Source organism: Pavona decussata, unplaced genomic scaffold, assembly GCF_977016875.1.
Source record: "Pavona decussata unplaced genomic scaffold, jaPavDecu1.1 SCAFFOLD_270, whole genome shotgun sequence".
In the NCBI taxonomy this organism is placed as follows: Eukaryota; Metazoa; Cnidaria; class Anthozoa; order Scleractinia; family Agariciidae; genus Pavona; species Pavona decussata.
The window spans coordinates 1,200,001-1,218,471 of NW_028145672.1; the positions used below are offsets into that span (position 1 = coordinate 1,200,001).

Below are 18,471 nucleotides of genomic sequence, written 5' to 3' on the forward strand. Positions count from 1 at the left end.
GGGGGTTAGTAATACTTACCCCTGGGGGTTAGTTTTCTTACGTTTGGGGGCTAGTAATTCTTACGTTTGAGGGTTAGTATTCTTACGTTTGGGGGTTAGTAATTCTTACGTTTGAGGGTTAGTATTCTCACGTTTGGGGGTTAGTAATTTTTACGTTTAAGGGTTAGTATTGTTACGTTTGAGGGTTAGCAATTGTTACGTTTGGGATTTAGTTTTCTTACGTTTGGGGGTTAGTTTTCTTACGTTTGGAGGTTAGTATTCTTACGTTTGATGGTTAGTAATTCTTACGCTTGGGGGTTAGTATTCTTACGTTTGGGGGTTAGTAATTTTTACGTTTCTGGGTTAGTTTTCTTACGTTTGGGGGTTAAGGATTCTTACGTTTAGGGGTTAGTAATTTTTACGTTTGGGCGATAGTATTCTTACGTTTGTGGGTTAGTAATTCTTACGTTTGGGGGTAAGTTTTCTTAAGTTTGGAGCTTAGTGATTCTTACGTTTGGGGGTTAGTTTTTTATCATTTGGGGGCTATTAAATCTTACGTTTGGGGGTTAGTATTCTCACGTTTGGGGGTTAGTAATTCTTACTTTTGGAGGTTAGTAATTCTTACGTTTGGGGTTAGTTTTCTTACGTTTGGTGGCTAGTAATTCTTAGGTTTGGTGGTTTTTTTTTTCTTTTAGGGGTTACTAATTCTTACGTTGGGGGGTTAGTATTTTTACGTTAAGGGGTTAGTAATTGTTACGTTTGGGGGTTAGTTTTTTTACGTTTGGGAGTTAGTATTTCTTACCCCTGGGGGTTAAATTTCTTACGTTTGGGGGCTAGTAATTCTTACGTTTGAGGGTTAGTATTTTTACGTTTGGGGGTTAGTAATTTTTACATTTAAGGGTTAGTATTGTTAGATTGGGGGTTAGCAATTGTTACGTTTGGGGGTTAGTTTTTTTACCTTTGGGGATTAAGGATTCTTACGTTTGGGGGTTTTTCTCTTACGTTTGGGGGCTAGTAAATCTTACGTAGTAATTCTTACGCTTTGGGGTTAATATTCTTACGTTTGGGGGTTAGTAATTTTTACGTTTCTGGGTTTGTTTTCTTACGTTTTGGGGGTTAGAGATTCTTTCATTTGGGGGTTAGTTTTCTTACGTTTGGGGGTTAGGGATTGTTACGTTTAGGGGCTAGTAATTGTTACTTTTGGGGGTTAGTAATCTTACATTTGAGAGTTAGTAATTCTTACCTTTGGGGGTAAGTTTTCTTAAGTTTGGGGGTTAGGGATTTTTGCATTTGAGGGTTAGTTTTTCAACTTTTGGGGGCTAGTAAATCTTACGTTTGGGGGTTAGTATTCTCACGTTTGGGGGTTAGTAATTCTTACTCTTGGAGGTTAGTATTCGTACGTTTGGGGGTTAGTAATTCTTACGTTTGGGGGTTAGTTTTCCTACGTTCGGGGGTTAGTTTTCTTAGGTTTGGGGGTTGAGGATTGTTATGTCTGGGGGTTAGTTTGCTTATGTTTGGGGGCTAGTAATTTTTACGTTTGGGGGTTAGTATTCTTACGCTTGTGGGTTAGTATTCTTACGTTTCGGGGTTAGTTATTCTTACGTTTGGGGGTTAGTATTCTTACGTTCGGGGGTTAGTATTCTTACGTTTGGGGGTTAGTTTTCTTACGTTTGGGGGTTAGGGATTCTTACGTTTGGGGGTTACTTATTTTTTTGGGGGGGGCTAGTAATTTTTCATTTGGGGGTTAGTGTTCTTGCGTTTGGGAATAAGTCTTCTTACGCTTGGGGGATTGTTTTCTTACTTTTGGAGGTTAGTAATTCTTACGTTTGGGGGTTAGTATTCTTACGTTTTAGGGTAAGTAATTCTAACGTTTGGAGGTTAGTATTCCTACGTTCGGGGGTTACTAATTCTTACGTTTTGGGTTATTTTTCTTACGTTTGGTGGCTAGTAATTCTTACGTTTGTGGGTTAGTATTTTTACGTTTTGGGGTTATTAATTCTTACGTTGGGGGGTTAGTATTTTTACGGATGGGGGTTAGTAATTCTTACGTTTGGGAGTTAGTTTTCTTACGTTTCGGGGTTAGTTTTCTTATGTTTGGGGGCTAGTAATTCTTACGTTTAGGGGTTAGTATTTTTACGTTTGGGGGCTAGTAATTCTAACGTTTGGGGGTTAGTACTCTTACGTTTGGGGGTTAGTACTTCTTACGTTTGGGGGTTAGTATTCTTACGTTTGGGGATTATTAATTCTTACGTTTGGGGTTAGTTCTCTTACGTTCGGTGGCTAGTAATTCTTACGTTGGGGGTTAGTATTTTTATGTTTGGGGGTTAGTTTTCTTACGTTTTGGGGTTAGTAATTCTTTTCCCCGGGAGGTTAGTTTTCTTACGTTTGGGGGTTAGTATTCTTATGTTTGGGTGTTAGTATTTCTTACCTTTGGGGGTTAGTATTTCTACGTTTGGGGGTTAGTAATTCTTACGTTTGAGGGTTAGTTTGTTTTACGTTTGTGGGTTAGCTTTCTTATTTTTGGGGGTTAGTAAGTCTTAAGTTTGGGGGTTAGTTTTCTTACGTTTTGGGGTTAGGGATTCTTGCGTTTGGGGGTTAGTTTTCTTATGTTCGGGGGTCAGTAATTTTTATGTTTGGGGGTTAGTATTCTTACGTTTGGGGTTAGTATTCTTAAGTTTGGGTTTTAGTAATTCTTACGTTTGGGGGTTAGTATTTTTACGTTTGGGGGTTAGTTTTCTTATGTTTGGGGGCTAGTAATTTTTACGTTTGGGGGTTAGTATTCTTACGCTTGGGGGTTAGTTATTCTTACGTTTCGGGGTTAGTATTCTTACGTTCGGGGGTTAGTATTCTTACGTTTGGGGGTTAGTTTTCTTACGCTTGGGGGTTAGTATTCTTACGTTTCGGGGTTAGTTATTCTTACGTTTGGGGGTTAGTATTCTTACGTTCGGGGGTTAGGGATTTTTACGTTTGGGGGTTAGTTTTCTTATGTTCGGGGGTCAGTAATTTTTATTTTTGTGGGTTAGTAATTTTTACGTTTGGGGGTTAGTATTCTTTCGCTTGGGGGTTAGTATTCTTACGTTTCGGGGTTAGTTTTCTTATGTTTGGGGGCTAGTAATTCTTACGTTTAGGGGTTAGTATTTTTACGTTTGGGGGCTAGTAATTCTAACGTTTGGGGGTTAGTACTCTTACGTTTGGGGGTTAGTACTTCTTACGTTTGGGGGTTTGTATTCTTACGTTTGGGGATTATTAATTCTTACGTTTTGGGTTAGTTCTCTTACGTTCGGTGGCTAGTAATTCTTACGTTGGGGGTTAGTATTTTTATGTTTGGGGGTTAGTTTTCTTACGTTTTGGGGTTAGTAATTCTTTTCCCCGGGAGGTTAGTTTTCTTACGTTTGGGGGTTAGTATTCTTATGTTTGGGTGTTAGTATTTCTTACCTTTGGGGGTTAGTATTTCTACGTTTGAGGGTTAGTAATTCTTACGTTTGGGGGTTAGTTTGTTTTACGTTTGTGGGTTAGCTTTCTTATTTTTGGGGGTTAGTAATTCTTAAGTTTGGGGGTTAGTTTTCTTACGTTTTGGGGTTAGTAATTCTTTTCCCCGGGAGGTTAGTTTTCTTACGTTTGGGGGTTAGTATTCTTATGTTTGGGTGTTAGTATTTCTTACCTTTGGGGGTTAGTATTTCTACGTTTGGGGGTTAGTAATTCTTACGTTTGGGGGTTAGTTTGTTTTACGTTTGTGGGTTAGCTTTCTTATTTTTGGGGGTTAGTAATTCTTAAGTTTGGGGGTTAGTTTTCTTACGTTTTGGGGTTAGGGATTCTTGCGTTTGGGGGTTAGTTTTCTTATGTTCGGGGGTCAGTAATTTTTATGTTTGGGGGTTAGTATTCTTACGTTTGGGGTTAGTATTCTTAAGTTTGGGTTTTAGTAATTCTTACGTTTGGGGGTTAGTATTTTTACGTTTGGGGGTTAGTTTTCTTATGTTTCGGGGCTAGTAATTTTTACGTTTGGGGGTTAGTATTCTTACGCTTGGGGGTTAGTTATTCTTACGTTTCGGGGTTAGTATTCTTACGTTCGGGGGTTAGTATTCTTACGTTTGGGGGTTAGTTTTCTTACGCTTGGGGGTTAGTTATTCTTACGTTTGGGGGTTAGTATTCTTACGTTCGGGGGTTAGCGATTTTTACGTTTGGGGGTTAGTTTTCTTATGTTCGGGGGTCAGTAATTTTTATTTTTGTGGGCTAGTAATTTTTACGTTTGGGGTTTGTATTCTTTCGCTTGGGGGTTAGTATTCTTACGTTTCGGGGTTAGTTATTCTTACGTTTGGGGGTTAGTATTCTTACGTTCGGGGGTTAGGGATGCTTACGTTTGGGGGTTAGTTTTCTTCTGTTCGGGGGTCAGTAATTTTTATTTTTGTGGGCTAGTAATTTTTACGTTTGGGGGTTAGTATTCTTACGCTTGGGGGTTAGTATTCTTACGTTTCGGGGTTAGTTATTCTTACGTTTTGGGGTTAGGGATTCTTACGTTTGGGGGTTACTTATTTTTGTTTGGGGGCTAGTAATTTTTCATTTGGGGGTTAGTGTTCTTGCGTTTGGGGTTTAGTCTTCTTACGCTTGGGGGTTAGTTTTCTTACTTTTGGGGGTTAGTAATTCTTACGTTTGGGGGTTAGTATTCTTACGTTTTTGGGGTAAGTAATTTTAACGTTTGGAGGTTAGTATTCCTACGTTCGGGGGTTAGTAATTCTTACGTTTTGTGTTAGTTTTCTTACGTTCGGTGGCTAGTAATTCTTACGTTTGTGGGTTAGTATTTTTACGTTTTGGGGTTATTAATTCTTACGTTTGGGGGTTAGTATTTTTACGTATGGGGGTTAGTAATTCTTACGTTTGGGATTTAGTTTTCTTACGTTTCGGGGTTAGTTTTCTTATGTTTGGGGGCTAGTAATTCTTGCGTTTAGGGGTTAGTATTTTTATGTTTCGGGGCTAGTAATTCTTACGTTTGGGGGTTAGTACTCTTACGTTTTGGGGTTAGTACTTCTTACGTTTGGGGGTTAGTATTCTTACGTTTGGGGATTATTAATTCTTACGTTTGCGGTTAGTTCTCTTACGTTCGTGGCTAGTAATTCTTACGTTTTGGGGTTAGTATTTTTACGTTTGGAGGTTGCTAATTCTTACGTTGGGGGGTTAGTATTTTTATGTTTGGGGGTTAGTAATTCTTACGTTTGGGGGTTAGTTTTCTTACGTTTGGGGGTTAGTAATTCTTTTCCCTGGGGGTTAGTTTTCTTAAGTTTGGGGTCTAGTAATTTCCACGTTTGGGGGTTAGTATTCTTATGTTTGGGTGTTAGTATTTCTTACTTTTGGGGGTTAGTATTTCTACGTTTGGGGGTTAGTATTTCTTACGTTTGGGGGTTAGTTTTCTTACGTTTGTGGGTTAGCTTTTTTACTTTTGGGGGTTAGTAATTCTTACGTTTGGGGGTTAGTTTTCTTACGTTTTGGGGTTAGGGATTCTTACGTTTGGGGGTTAATTTTCTTATTTTCGGGGGTCAGTAATTTTTATGTTTGGGGTTCAGTATTCTTACGTTTGGGGGTTAGTATTCTTAAGTTTGGCTTTTTGTAATTCTTACGTTTGGGGGTGAGTATTGTTACGTTTTGGGGTTAGTAATTCTTACGTTTGGGAGTTAGTTTTCTTACGTTTGGGGGTTAGTTTTCTTATGTTTGGGGGCTAGTAATTCTTACGTTTAAGGGTTAGTATTCTTTCTTTCGGGGGTTATTAATTCTTACGTTTGGGGTTAGTATTTTTACGTTTGTGGGTTAGTAATTCTTAACTTCTGGGTTTAGTTTTCTTACGTTTTGGGGTTAGGGATTCTTATGTTTGGGGGTTAGTTTTCTTACGTTTGGGGGCTAGTAATTCTTACGTTTGGGGGTTAGTATTCTTACGTTTGGGGGTTAGTACGGTTGTGGTCTGGTCTTTGTGTGTATAATCTTTCGGCTGGATTGGTTAATGCTCGGAGATTTTAGCTGTATTAAGCTACTCTGTAAATCTGAGGGGAAGTAAAGATATGATGATGATGATGATGATGATGATGATGATGATGATGATGATGATGATGAAGATGATGATGATGATGATGATGATGATGATGATGATGATGATGAAGATGATGATGATGATGATGATGATGATGATGATGATGATGATGGTGATGGTGATGATGATGATGGTGATGATGATGATGATGATGATGATGATGATGATGATGATGGTGATGGTGATGATGATGATGGTGATGGTGATGATGATGATGGTGATGATGATGATGATGATGGTGATGATGATGATGATGATGATGATGATGATGATGATGATGGTTACTGTTCTTAAAATTCCCTGCTGCCCTGTGAAGGAAATATGGGTACATATTTTAGTACATATGTGGACAATTCATAATAACTGTATTGGGGGAGTACATTTGTGTAAAATCCATAATTGTTACATTACATGCATGTACAATTAATGGGGAAGTTTTAATTCTTTTCTTCGGGGAATTTAAACTAACATAGGGCCTTTTCTTTTTGTGTTAAAATTCCTTAGAACTGACAGAAATTCTATCACACTAATGCTACAATGCTGATTTCTTATTCGTTCGATTCCTTGTCAGTTCCAAATCCATGTGTGGATTTTGTTTGTTTCAATGGAGGAACATGCGTCGATGGAATGGCAACACAGGATTCAGTTGATGACTCGGAAATAATTTATCCACGCGTGATGAATGCGTTCTGCAAGTGCTTACCTGGTTTTACTGGGAAAAGATGTGAAAGTAAACAAAATATTCATTTTATCTCTTACTGGCTACCATTAGGCTGAAAATAATAAAATAAGACGTCAAATCTACATATTTTTGGGGTACTCAAATTTGTCAATTATCCAAAGTTTGATATATTATTTTTGGTGACTTAGTTTAGCCTTTTGCCAGGGCACGTCTCATCCTGTTTCAAGTACTGTGCATTCACTATTCGCTATAGACTTGCTTTCTTTCCCATCCCTCCCATATCAATGAGAGAAGTTGTCATTGCTGATATTTTTTCTTTCCCGTTACCTTTCTTGGCGCCCCGGGGGGGGGGGGGGGGGTCAGGGTTATATTAATGCTACTGTCTGTGATCTCTTTTATTTTGATTTTGTGGTTTTGTTTATGAGGGAAAGTGTAAAATTTGCATTTTATTGAGATGTGATGTCTTTAGCTCTTTGGTATAATATATGCCGTTGCTGTGGCTTATCGTCAGGTAGTTCCTTAAACTGCTTTATTCAGCAAGCCACCCTGATATGTTGTTAATATGTTAACTTCAGGATGTATTGTTTAATTATATAACTTGGGAAACAATATAATCATCTTCATTTTCAAGCTTAAGGATTGTAGGAAGTACTTTCTTTAATTCTGATTGAAATTGGGTTTTGCTTAGTACTTTTAAAGTCAGTCAGTCACCCAGATGTTCTCGTTTTTTCACTTCTCATAGAAATTTTCATTAGTTGTCGACCTAGTTCTATATTCATGAGTGCAGGTCATACAATCGCTATTTTAAAGACAAGGCTTTAACGCTTGTCCTTATTACAGTGTCAATTGCTTTTTTTTTAACTGGCCTACAGCGATTACGGTGATAAAGGTCTATAGTAAGAAATCGAACTATTATGTAATCATTTCTGGTAGTCAATATTTTTAGTTTAATTTTGTTTGATTGTTTGCCTTTTAGATAACATTTGCGACTTGTGCGACAAAAACGCTGTCTGCATCAATAAACGCTGTGTATGTAAAAAAAATTTTGTGGGCAATGGATATTATTGTAAAGGTGAGCTTCGAGTTCAATCGACGTTATGTGTATTTTTGAATACAATAAAATCTGCAATTCCACAGCGACAAACCAATGAGTGGTGCCGGATCACTTGTAGACCTGGATCAGCAAATTATCTCAAATACAAAATATTAACGGCAGACTGATCCCAACGGCGGAGGTGACAAGCTTGAGAGAGCAAACAACAAAAGCTAGAATAACTGAAATATATTTGTTTTTTAAAAAAACAAATTTTTTTGCCCGATATTTCGGTTTGCAATACAAACCTTCCTCGGGGGCTGAACGAAAAAGAAAAGTGAGAAACATAAAAGGATCGTTACAAAGAAGATTTAAAATATAAAATGCGTGACAATGATTGGTTGTTTAGGACTAAGTTACAAGTGTGAGACATGTCATTGGCGTGTTTCGTCACGTCTATTTATACCAAGAGGGTGCAAATATATTTCAGTTATTCTAGCTTTTGTTGTTTGCTCTCTCAAGCTTGTCACCTCCGCCGTTGGGATCAGTCTGCCGTTAATATTTTGTGTATTTTTGACCTTTTTCTCCAAAAAATATGATTTTGATCCAAAATATGTCTGTTTAAAAATTGGTTTGGTCTTATTGTTTCACCTGCATGCTTTTAATTTATCTTAATCAATAAATACCTTCAATTCCTTTCGAAATAAGTTAGTTAGTTGGTGAACGAAGCTAAACCGGAGGGTTTGCATTCACCCGTTTACACGAGGAACGATTGTTCCTTACTCACACTGTATCAGGGTTCATGCGCTGGTGAGACCGCCAGCCTCCCATCAACGGGTTTTTAGCGTGTCATATACAGACTGAGATAATCAGCCTCTGTTTTCTTGTTTTGTTTTGTTTGTTGTTGTTGTTGTTGTTGTTGTTGTTGTTTTCAGGGGGGAAGGGGGGAACAAAATGATAGCCCGTCTTTTTTCCAAATGATAAGAAATTCTGAGTTTATTCTCGTACTTTTTAGATTTTCATACATTTTAATCATTACTTATTGGTTTTCACAAATTTTGAATCATAACTTTGGAAGGTTTTCTGCGCTTTCCGAGATATCGAGAAATCCAATGTGGTGGATCCAATATGTCGGCTGTGAGAAACACATGACGTGTTCCCACGCGGTATGAAGTCACCGTTCCAATTCACGGACCTTAAAGGAAACAATTTGGGGCATGCTATTCACCCTCGAAATCTCGCTGCTGTAGCCTTAATGATCTTGGACTTACGAAGGGATCACTGAATGAGATTAAGGGCTTCTCATTTCTGGACACGAAAACAGACTCGATGTTTGTGTTGTCATTTAATTGCCACCATGAAAAACCTAACTTTCATTATATTCATACATTTTCTCAACTTTCCTACAGAAATTGATGATCCTTGTAAGCCAAACCCTTGCAAAAACGAAGGAGTCTGCATCCTTGGACCAGACAGATCTTACACTTGTGAATGTATCAAAGGGTACTGTGGGCCACACTGTGAATGTAAGATACTAGTTTTGCACGATCACCGCTAGAAATAACAGCTAAACTAAATACCATTGTTTAACCAAATTTCAAGGCCTCTTATACGTTCCTCAAAGTAAGTTAATAATAGCCTAGCTTGCTTCATCATGGGCTATAAAAAAATGCAGTTCAACTAAATTGAGTTTAATTTCTCTCAAATAAAGTCAAATTACAATCACAGTGATGTAGTACTATCTCTTCTCGTAGTTGCTACCCGTGCACAAAGCTTAAAAAAGAATGCTTTCACGAAAGTCTTCAAGTGATCATTTCCTATCTATTGGCAACCAGCCCTTTTTTGAAGCCGAGACGCATTGGCTTAGCGCTTGCTGTAATCCCACAGCGATTAGCTGCCGCGCCTCGGCTTTGAAGAATACGCTTGGTTACCAAGACATTGGAAATGTTCGCATAAAGATTCGCGAAAGGAGCTTTGTCTACGAAGTGCCGGGGCGGAAACGACGAGAAAAAAACACAACACCGCTTCACTGTGAATTTAATTTGACTTTATTGATGGGAAATTAAACTTAATGTAGTCGAAATGCATTTTCTCACAGCTCATGGTTTAATTCGAAATTCAAATCCCTAACATATTTACTTAACACTTCGTTCAAAACTTTGACTTGCACACAGTACTGAGAATTGTAGAGCATTACACTATGAGCTTAACAGTATTTCAAACTATGTTACGAGACAACTGACAATAAATAATAACGATTCGATATTTTGCCACATTCAATAAACTGGATTTAAAATAACTTCTAACAGGGCAGAGTCCCGTGCGTAATTCTTGTTAACAATTTCTCCACAAAAGTTTTCGTTCGCTTCATACTACTGAAACATTGGGTTAGTGCCAATTTATTAGCCATTTACTGTGGCTTGTGCAGAAGTTGGCATAAAAAGACCTTTAATATTATAGCCTACAGCTACAGGAAAACAGTCAACGCAAACAGAGACCGCAAATTTGATTCCACTTGTATTCTTTATTATTATTATTATTATTGTTTTATTTATACAGGAAATCTGGTTTAGCATAGCTAGTTTAAACAGAGTCCTGGTTAAATAGGAAATAAACAAATAACAGAAGCATGAATCTTCATGCTTCTTACGGTTCATAAAAATGCATCCCTGTCGTAAAAACTAAGAAATTTTCTCTGACGCTGACAGCAACGCAAAACCAGGAAACTCAACACAATTTGTATGAAAAGATAGAAATATACAGAGAGATAAATGTAAACAAGATCGTGCAAAAAAATACAAACAAGCAAACAAAGTAGCTGCTAGTTGGCAATGCAACTTATGAGGGATTTGTTTTCTTTTCTTATCTTTCAAACGACAGCTTTGTGCGACCCTTGCGCCAGCAATCCTTGTAAAAACAATGGAACGTGCACGGCGCATGGCTACAAGTATACTTGCACCTGTCCTCCGGGCTTCACTGGAGTGAACTGCGAGCGTAAGTAAAATTAATATTTGCGAATATTTATACTGAATGATGTTTGATATTCTCGATAATATTACTGAATATTGAGGTGTCTTTACGCATAAAGGCTTCCAGTAAATTTAAATGCAGAAGGTGGCAAACCGATTTTTATTTAATAACGTTTGAAATTCTTCAGTCTTGAGAAAGTTGAGGGAAACCTTCCGTCACTTTTTGCCATTGTTCGTGAGATCTTCGTTCATTTTGTTAGTCTTCGGAACTTCGGAACAAGCGTTATGGACGTTATGGGATCACCTTCAGTACTCCCTAGGACGCGAGGTAGGAGGGGCATAAAGTACCAGAGCCTACTTTAAACATTCGTTACATGAGATGTAAAGAAATAGCAACCAAAACTCTTGACTTTTCCTGATAGCAAATCTGGTTTGACATGTCACTTTTCATATCACGTGATTTTTTATGACAACAATATTTTGACAAGCATGCTTTATGTTGTGGCATTTTAAATGAAGACTTTAATTTATCTTCCTAATTTGTGCTCTACTGTACCAGTTGAACGATCTTCTTTAGTTTCTATTTTGTTTTTAGTCCTTGTCGATCGCATCCTGAGTTTTGGAGAAATCGAGGAATCCAAGCTAGTGGATCTAAGACGGCGACTGTTCAGAAATCGTGACGTAATTTTGACATAATTATGATGCAAACGTCTCATTTTGCAAAGTTCGAAGGAAACAGTTTTGATGTAGAGCACAGCATACCATCCTAGTAATCTTGTCATAGCTTAAATGCCTTTGAAATTACCGCAGGGGACAGAATCTGCCTGCCCCACCCCCGACCCCTCGGGTTCAGGGACTAAAGAAAGCCCTTCAAATTATTATTACTTATCGTTACCTCCATCTTTGTTTTGTCTTTTCTCTTTTCTTAATAAATATTTTTTACTTTACAGTTACCATTATCAATCCATGTAATTCTCAACCTTGTGCTAATGGTGGGACATGCGAATATGATCCTGTTAAAAATGAATATCGCTGTATTTGCAAAGGAATGTTTACTGGAAAAAACTGTCAAGGTATTCAGTTGAAATGGTATTTACCCTTGCCCGATTTAAGATTTCTAAAATGCAAAAAAATGAATGAACGAACGAACGAACGAACGAACGAACGAATGAATGAATGAATGAATGAATGAATGAATGAGCGAATGAGTATGAGAGAATGACCACGGAAATGACCATGATTACAGTCATTGCTATAGTCATAGTCATAGTCATAGTCATAGTCATAGTCATAGTAAATAGTCATAGTGAGTCATATTCATAACCGTAGTCAAAGCAATGGTCATAATAGGCCTTATCACGGTTTTCGACGCCATTTTGACGGGTAGGCAAACAGGCTTGAAATAACAATGTTTGTGTGGAAATCCGATGTCAAATAATTTTCATAAAACATCGCTTCTGAAAAATTCATGAATGGGAAACTTTTGGCACCAGGAAAAGGATTTTAAGGAAAAAATTGGAGGGATGTAGCTGTGACAGAAAGCGTCCAGTCGTGTTTTGAACTTTCCTTACATTTCCCTGTATTTTTTCCCGCGAACTATTTTTAGTAGCAGTTCACGGCTGGTTCGCTATACAGACAAATGTATGGAAAGTTCAAAACACGACTGGACGCTTTCTGTCACAGCTACATCCCTCCAATTTTGTTCTTAAAATCTTTTTCCTAGTTCCAATGGTTTCTAATTCATGAATTTTTCAGAAGCGATGTTTTAAGAAAATTTTTGACATCGGATTTCCATACAAACACTGTTGTTTCAAGCCTGTTTGCCTACCCGTCAAAATGGCGGCAAAAACCGTGATAAGGCCTATCAGTAACAGTCATGGTCAAATTCAATAATTCATATTTCATAACCAGGGTCATAGTTATAGTGATTAAGTCATATTAATAACCATTTTAGTAGCCACAGTCATAGTCATAGTCTTACTCATAGTCATAGTCATAGTCATAGCCAAAGCTATAGAATTAGTCATAGTCATAATCATAATGATAGTCATAAAGATAACAATAACAATAACAGAATGGCTTTATTTAGCTTTACCTTCCAGAGAGGTGTTGATCTGAATAAAATAGCAAAACAAGGATTAACATATAACTAGTAACCTAAAATAACAATATAATTACTTAAAAAAAGACAAAGCCTTAATAATTAATTAATTGCATTTGCACTAAGGATCTCTTTTTGTTTTGGCACGTGTAAGGTACTTCCACGTAAGTTAAATGTAGAAAACACAAAATGAATGAGCGCATGTATAAATTAAAAAAAGAAATAAATGAAGCGAATGAATAAATAAAATGAACGAATAAATGAAATAAATGAATGAATAAATTAAAAGCGCAAAAATTTAAACTGCACCAAATGTAGGGGTACGAATTACGATCTCACCAATGTGAAAAAATGAACTTTTTAAGGACGGTGCCTACTATTGTTACTGCGCATACATTCTGCGCATCTAGAGATACTCAGGTTTCCTATGGGTGATGCTCACTAATACAGGGATAATTTTGCGCGGTTTAAAACTATACGGAGAAAGAATTACTTACCAAATGCTTTTGGTATCTCAAAAGAAAATGGGGGGTAACCATGCATTTTTTAGAGATAATTAAGCTTCAATTAAGGAAAAAATCCCATACATTGCTTTGTATTTTGGCGTTTTCTAGAGATATTACTGCTTAATTATCTCTGCAAAATGCGTGGTTACCCCCACTTTTCTTTTTGGATTCCAATAGGCCTTGCTAAGATCTGCTTTTCCCGCATAGTCATAAACCGCGCAAAAATATTTCGGTATTAGTAGGCACCGTCCTTAAACTGGAGCCCTAAAGCTGCTGTCTACACTCCTAAATTAACAATTGAAAGTGTTTACAAACCCTCAAACAGAGAAGATCGAAGGGGATTGGTGTTAACTAACTTTTTTTGTTTTAGATTGTGGCTGTAAGGATGGTCGAACTCCTTCTGGGGAAGTGTTGCGGGCATTGTGTGATTTGGAGGGTGGTTGTTATTGTCCACCCTTCAAAGGACGTTACCCCACCTATTTAGCTGAATACGGATGCAGGCTAGTGGGTAGGTTTTTTCATATAAAAGGAGAACAACACTTCACTGGCCGATACACAAGCGCATTCAGCCGAAAATAGGAACAACGACGTGGACAACACGATTTAAACGTACTAGAGGCTTAAAATATTACGTCACATTTCCTTTCACTGCGCATATGCCACTCATTGACATTCCAGTCCTAGCATTATGCAGGATGTTTGTCCCATGAACCTAGTTTAATGGCCTTAGCTCCCACGAGTCTCCAGTAGCTCAGTGGTAAAGCATCCGAACTAGTAATATTATCTCCTGATAGTCGTACTCGGAATTTCTTTTTTCGAGTTTGCCTGTATAATACATCATTCTCATAGAGGAATGTACTTCTCGATAGCTATCGTTGGAATAGTTACTCTTAAGGTTCTCATCCATAAAATCAACATTGCGTACAGGAATAATAACCAATTACCACAGGAAAACACTCCTCAAAGGCTTGTACTTTAATGGTTACGGTATTAAAAGGATCACGCATGATAGTAATAGTTTTAAATATGATAATGGGAATGATCATGATGAAAAATGGTGAAATGGTGATGATGATGATGATGATGATGATGATGATGATGATGATGATGACGATGATGATGATGATGACGAAGTTGTTTGAGGTAATGATTGCTGAAAATGGTGGTAATGATAGCAGTTGTAATAATCATGAAATCATTTTTATTTTTTCGAAGAGGAGAATCCTTGTTTTCCCAATCCGTGCAAAAACAATGGCTCATGCAGGGCCAACGAGCCTGGAGCTGCCATCAAATACACCTGCCTCTGTCAAGAAAAATATTATGGTCAGCAATGCGAATGTGAGTACTCTTCATCAAGAAAGATTGTTATTATTTATTAGCTAGCGAAGTCTGCGCTAATTACTTCTACTGGTTATGATGGTGATATTGATAATGATAATGATTATGATAGTCATAATGATAACAATGATGACTACTTGATTCTAGATAACATTTGGCAGCACTGGGATCAGGGAGGATGAATAACAATAACAATAATTATTTACTCTCTTGTTTATCCGGGAAGGCCGAAGATTAATTTTCACAAACAAATATTTTAAACTGCAGATAACATTTTTCAAAATCTCAACTGTCAGGCGGCAGAGCATTTAGCTATTTACAAACGCGGCTCTGACGGGCTTTGTATCCGCGCCTTAAGCTCTCGGCCACACGGTCTCCCCCTGAGGAATAGGAACGTTACAAAAATTGTTGATCCCTCCGAACGTCGTGCAATTAATCATTCCGTCCGTCAGTTTGTGGGTTAAATCATGATTTAGTCGATCAGTGAATCCACCCATCCGTCAACCTAGTCATTTAGTTCGTCTATCAACCGATAGCAAACCGAGACCAAGTACTACGGCCCCTCTTAACCTGAAAAGAAATTTCCATAATTTGATTTATTGATATTTAATTTTTTCGATAGCGTTTGATATTTAAAGTGAGTAGCGAGCAATTACTATTTTGCTTATATTAGTGTGATATTTTCTTTAACAAGATACTTTAATTAACTCTTTGTTCTCTAGGTACTGAATGTACGTGCAATAAGCCGTGCATTAACAATGGCGTCTGTGTAGATATTGGGACGCATGTGTTCAAATGCAATTGTCCCCCGGGGTACTCCGGATTAATATGTCAAGGTTAGTACAATTTGTTTGAATGTACACGTTACTATAAGAATACAAACATCACGGCTGTTTGCCTAGGAATTGAGTCTGGACCAGGATTTTATTGATTTCTGGAATTAAGTAAACACACCATCCAGGGCCGGGTTGTTCAAAAGCCGATGAACGCTAATCCACGATTAAAACTTAACCGAGGTTTTCATCTCGCCCGTTAAAAATGATTTTAAAGGCTCATTTTTAACTAATGGAAAAGAAAAGTCTAAGGCAAAACTAAGGGACAAAAATCTTTTGGACGAATTCTTACGGATCAGTAAATATACTCGAATCAAAGTTCACGTTAACCCAGGATTTGCTTAAGCGGGCTTTGAACAACTGGGCCCAGAGCGTCAATACTTATAAAAAGGTGGTGATAAAAACTGAATGCTAGGTTAAACAACACTTAATTGGTGTAATCGGTTAATGCTCTTTAATCAATTTAAGATTGAACAAGCGAACTAGGTTTAAAAATCTAATATGATAACATAAAACAACTTAGCTACCATATTTATTGTTTGCAATACATTAAAGATGTTCTATCTATATGTCTGCAGATATCATCCCAACAGTTCGTCCAGGCGCGTGTCGTTCAAACCCTTGTTTGCATGGAGGTACATGTGCCGACAGAGCGTTTGGCTCATATGACTGCATCTGTACCCCACAGTACACTGGACCTCATTGTGAAGGTAAAGATTGGTGAACTTGTCATATATTGCCAGTGATAGTCATGCAATCTTTTTTATCATAAATATGACCATATCACCAACATTACCATCACCAACAATCATCATCATTATCATCCTCTATTTTCAAATTTCATTTTTACCATACAGTAGGTTTTATTCTCATTAGTCACCTTTGTCATCATCATCGTCATCATCATCTTCATTATCATCATCATCATCATCATCATCGTCATCATTTATGTATTCTATTTTCATCTTTATTAATTTTTATCATCATTAATCATCTTTGTCACCATAATCATCATCACCATCATCATCATCATCATCATTCATCATCATTATCACTATCACTGCCCCCTTCATCTTCGCTATTCATTTAATTTCTCTCCAAGATCTCCTGTAAATAGTGTCAAAAGCAACAACATCAGCAACTAACGAATGAAAATCGAGGTTATTTTTTTTCTCTATATGTGACATTTTCAGCTATACACTAACTGTGCAAACATCTGTTTATTTTTTCGTCAGTGGATAAGTGTGCAAACTGCGATGTAAATGCGGACTGTGTTCTTGGAAGCTGTCGGTGTAGGAAAGGTTACATAGGAACGGGATACGTTTGCGTTAAAGGTAAACAAATAAAGTGCTTATAAACATGATTTCGGGTGAACTACCTATAAGCGCTGATCCTAAATTAAATTTAGGGAAATACTTTCCTTGTCGAAATATCGGCTTACATTAAGGAAGGTGCCTACTTTTGTTACTGCGCATATGTTTTGCACATCTCGAGATACTCGGGTTTCCTATAGGTGGTGCCTACTAATACAGGGATATTTTGCCTGGTTTAAAACTATGCGAAGAAAGCAGAACCTGGCAAGTGCCCTTGGTATCCAAAAACAAAATTGGGGGGAAATGTGCTGTTAGTTACCAAACAAATTAAATGGATTTCTTGTGCCAGGTCTTTGTAATATTTTGAATTGCCTACTAAAAAAGCTATGGTGACGATTTCTTAGATCGTTGCGGAGCGGAAGAAACGAAAATACGACCACTGAAGACAAGTTATTCTGAGTTACTTCAATTTGTTCTCATTATAACAACAACAACAACAATACTTTATTTACCCGCGCTACATCTAGGAGTGATAAAAACTCGTTAAAACATGTGCGTGAAACGAAAAGCATCAAAAAGAAAAGAAATACTTTAAAAATTACTTAAATTACTTAAAACTTAAATCTATCTTAAAACCTGCTTCTTCAAAAGGCATTTAAAAGTAGAAATATCCTTGGCATTTCTAACATACGTAGGTAACGAATTCCAAAGTTTTGCCGCTAGAAATGAGAATGACTTATGGCGCCATTCTAGATTAAAATTGGGTAGCGTTAAAAGTGTCCCCGACCCTCGAGGTTTTTACAGATTTTAATCTCAAAAAAATTATTCTATGTACCTTGGGGCTTCTTTATTAATACATTTATATACCAAAACTAGGGCCTGGAATTTTCTTCTTTTTTCTAGCGTTCTTATACCAGCCATATTTAATAAATGGTTTATGGTGTATGCTTTCCATACCCTAAAATAGATCTAAGAATAATAAGAGTAAATTATAAATTAATATGGGATGAAATCCTGCCAAATTTCACAGAGCGGGGAGATTATTAAATTAGTAAAGTGTCTGCAGTTCTCGTCGACGATGACAATACGCACGTATGTGCTTACCATTTCAAAGATGTTTGCGCTCGCTATTTCGATCATCAAAGGCAGTTCATTCTCGTCAAAAACAAGGTTCGACTCTCAGCACGATCCCTGAGGCCGTTTGGGAAATTGCCTCCCAAATGATCACACAATGCACCACCTAGTCTAATTCGTACTCAGACTCCCCTGGTATCTGGTACGTTAGATAAATGGGGAAAAATGTTTGTTTTAATTGCAGAAGACAAAGGGAAAGGTTGCAAGTTGGTAGTTTGTCCCATCCACTATCACTGTGTCCGAGGTGACTGCGTCTGTCTGCCAGGCTTGGATTGCTGACCTGCCGACACTGGTTAAATATCAGCCAATATGCACTGGGACAGTTCTATGAAATTAAACGACGCAGTGTATGCACAATCAAGCAGATGTACAGAAAAAAAAATGTAATTGAAATTTGTGCTGTAGGTGAATGATTTTATGAAATTATATCCTAATATATTGAAATTTTAAAGTAAAATATCAATGTTATTGCTTTTACAAGGAAAGTAAAAATAACATATCCAACAACAA

At 37.3% G+C, this 18,471-nt stretch overlaps 1 protein-coding gene across 1 annotated transcript in view; it reads left to right on the forward strand.

Moving 5' to 3' along the window:
• Positions 1–18,468, forward strand: part of LOC146455783 (uncharacterized) — a 42,473-nt gene extending 24,005 nt beyond the window's left edge. Inside the window, exons 8-18 of the mRNA XM_085093948.1 lie at positions 6,624–6,782; positions 7,711–7,806; positions 9,177–9,293; positions 10,648–10,761; positions 11,687–11,809; positions 13,714–13,851; positions 14,559–14,681; positions 15,404–15,517; positions 16,093–16,224; positions 16,750–16,848; positions 18,146–18,468. Of these exons, the coding sequence (XP_084950074.1) occupies positions 6,624–6,782; positions 7,711–7,806; positions 9,177–9,293; positions 10,648–10,761; positions 11,687–11,809; positions 13,714–13,851; positions 14,559–14,681; positions 15,404–15,517; positions 16,093–16,224; positions 16,750–16,848; positions 18,146–18,240 (1,310 nt within the window). The 3' untranslated portion in view covers positions 18,241–18,468. The remainder of the gene's footprint in view (positions 1–6,623; positions 6,783–7,710; positions 7,807–9,176; positions 9,294–10,647; positions 10,762–11,686; positions 11,810–13,713; positions 13,852–14,558; positions 14,682–15,403; positions 15,518–16,092; positions 16,225–16,749; positions 16,849–18,145) is intronic.
• Positions 18,469–18,471: the final 3 nt, after the last annotated feature.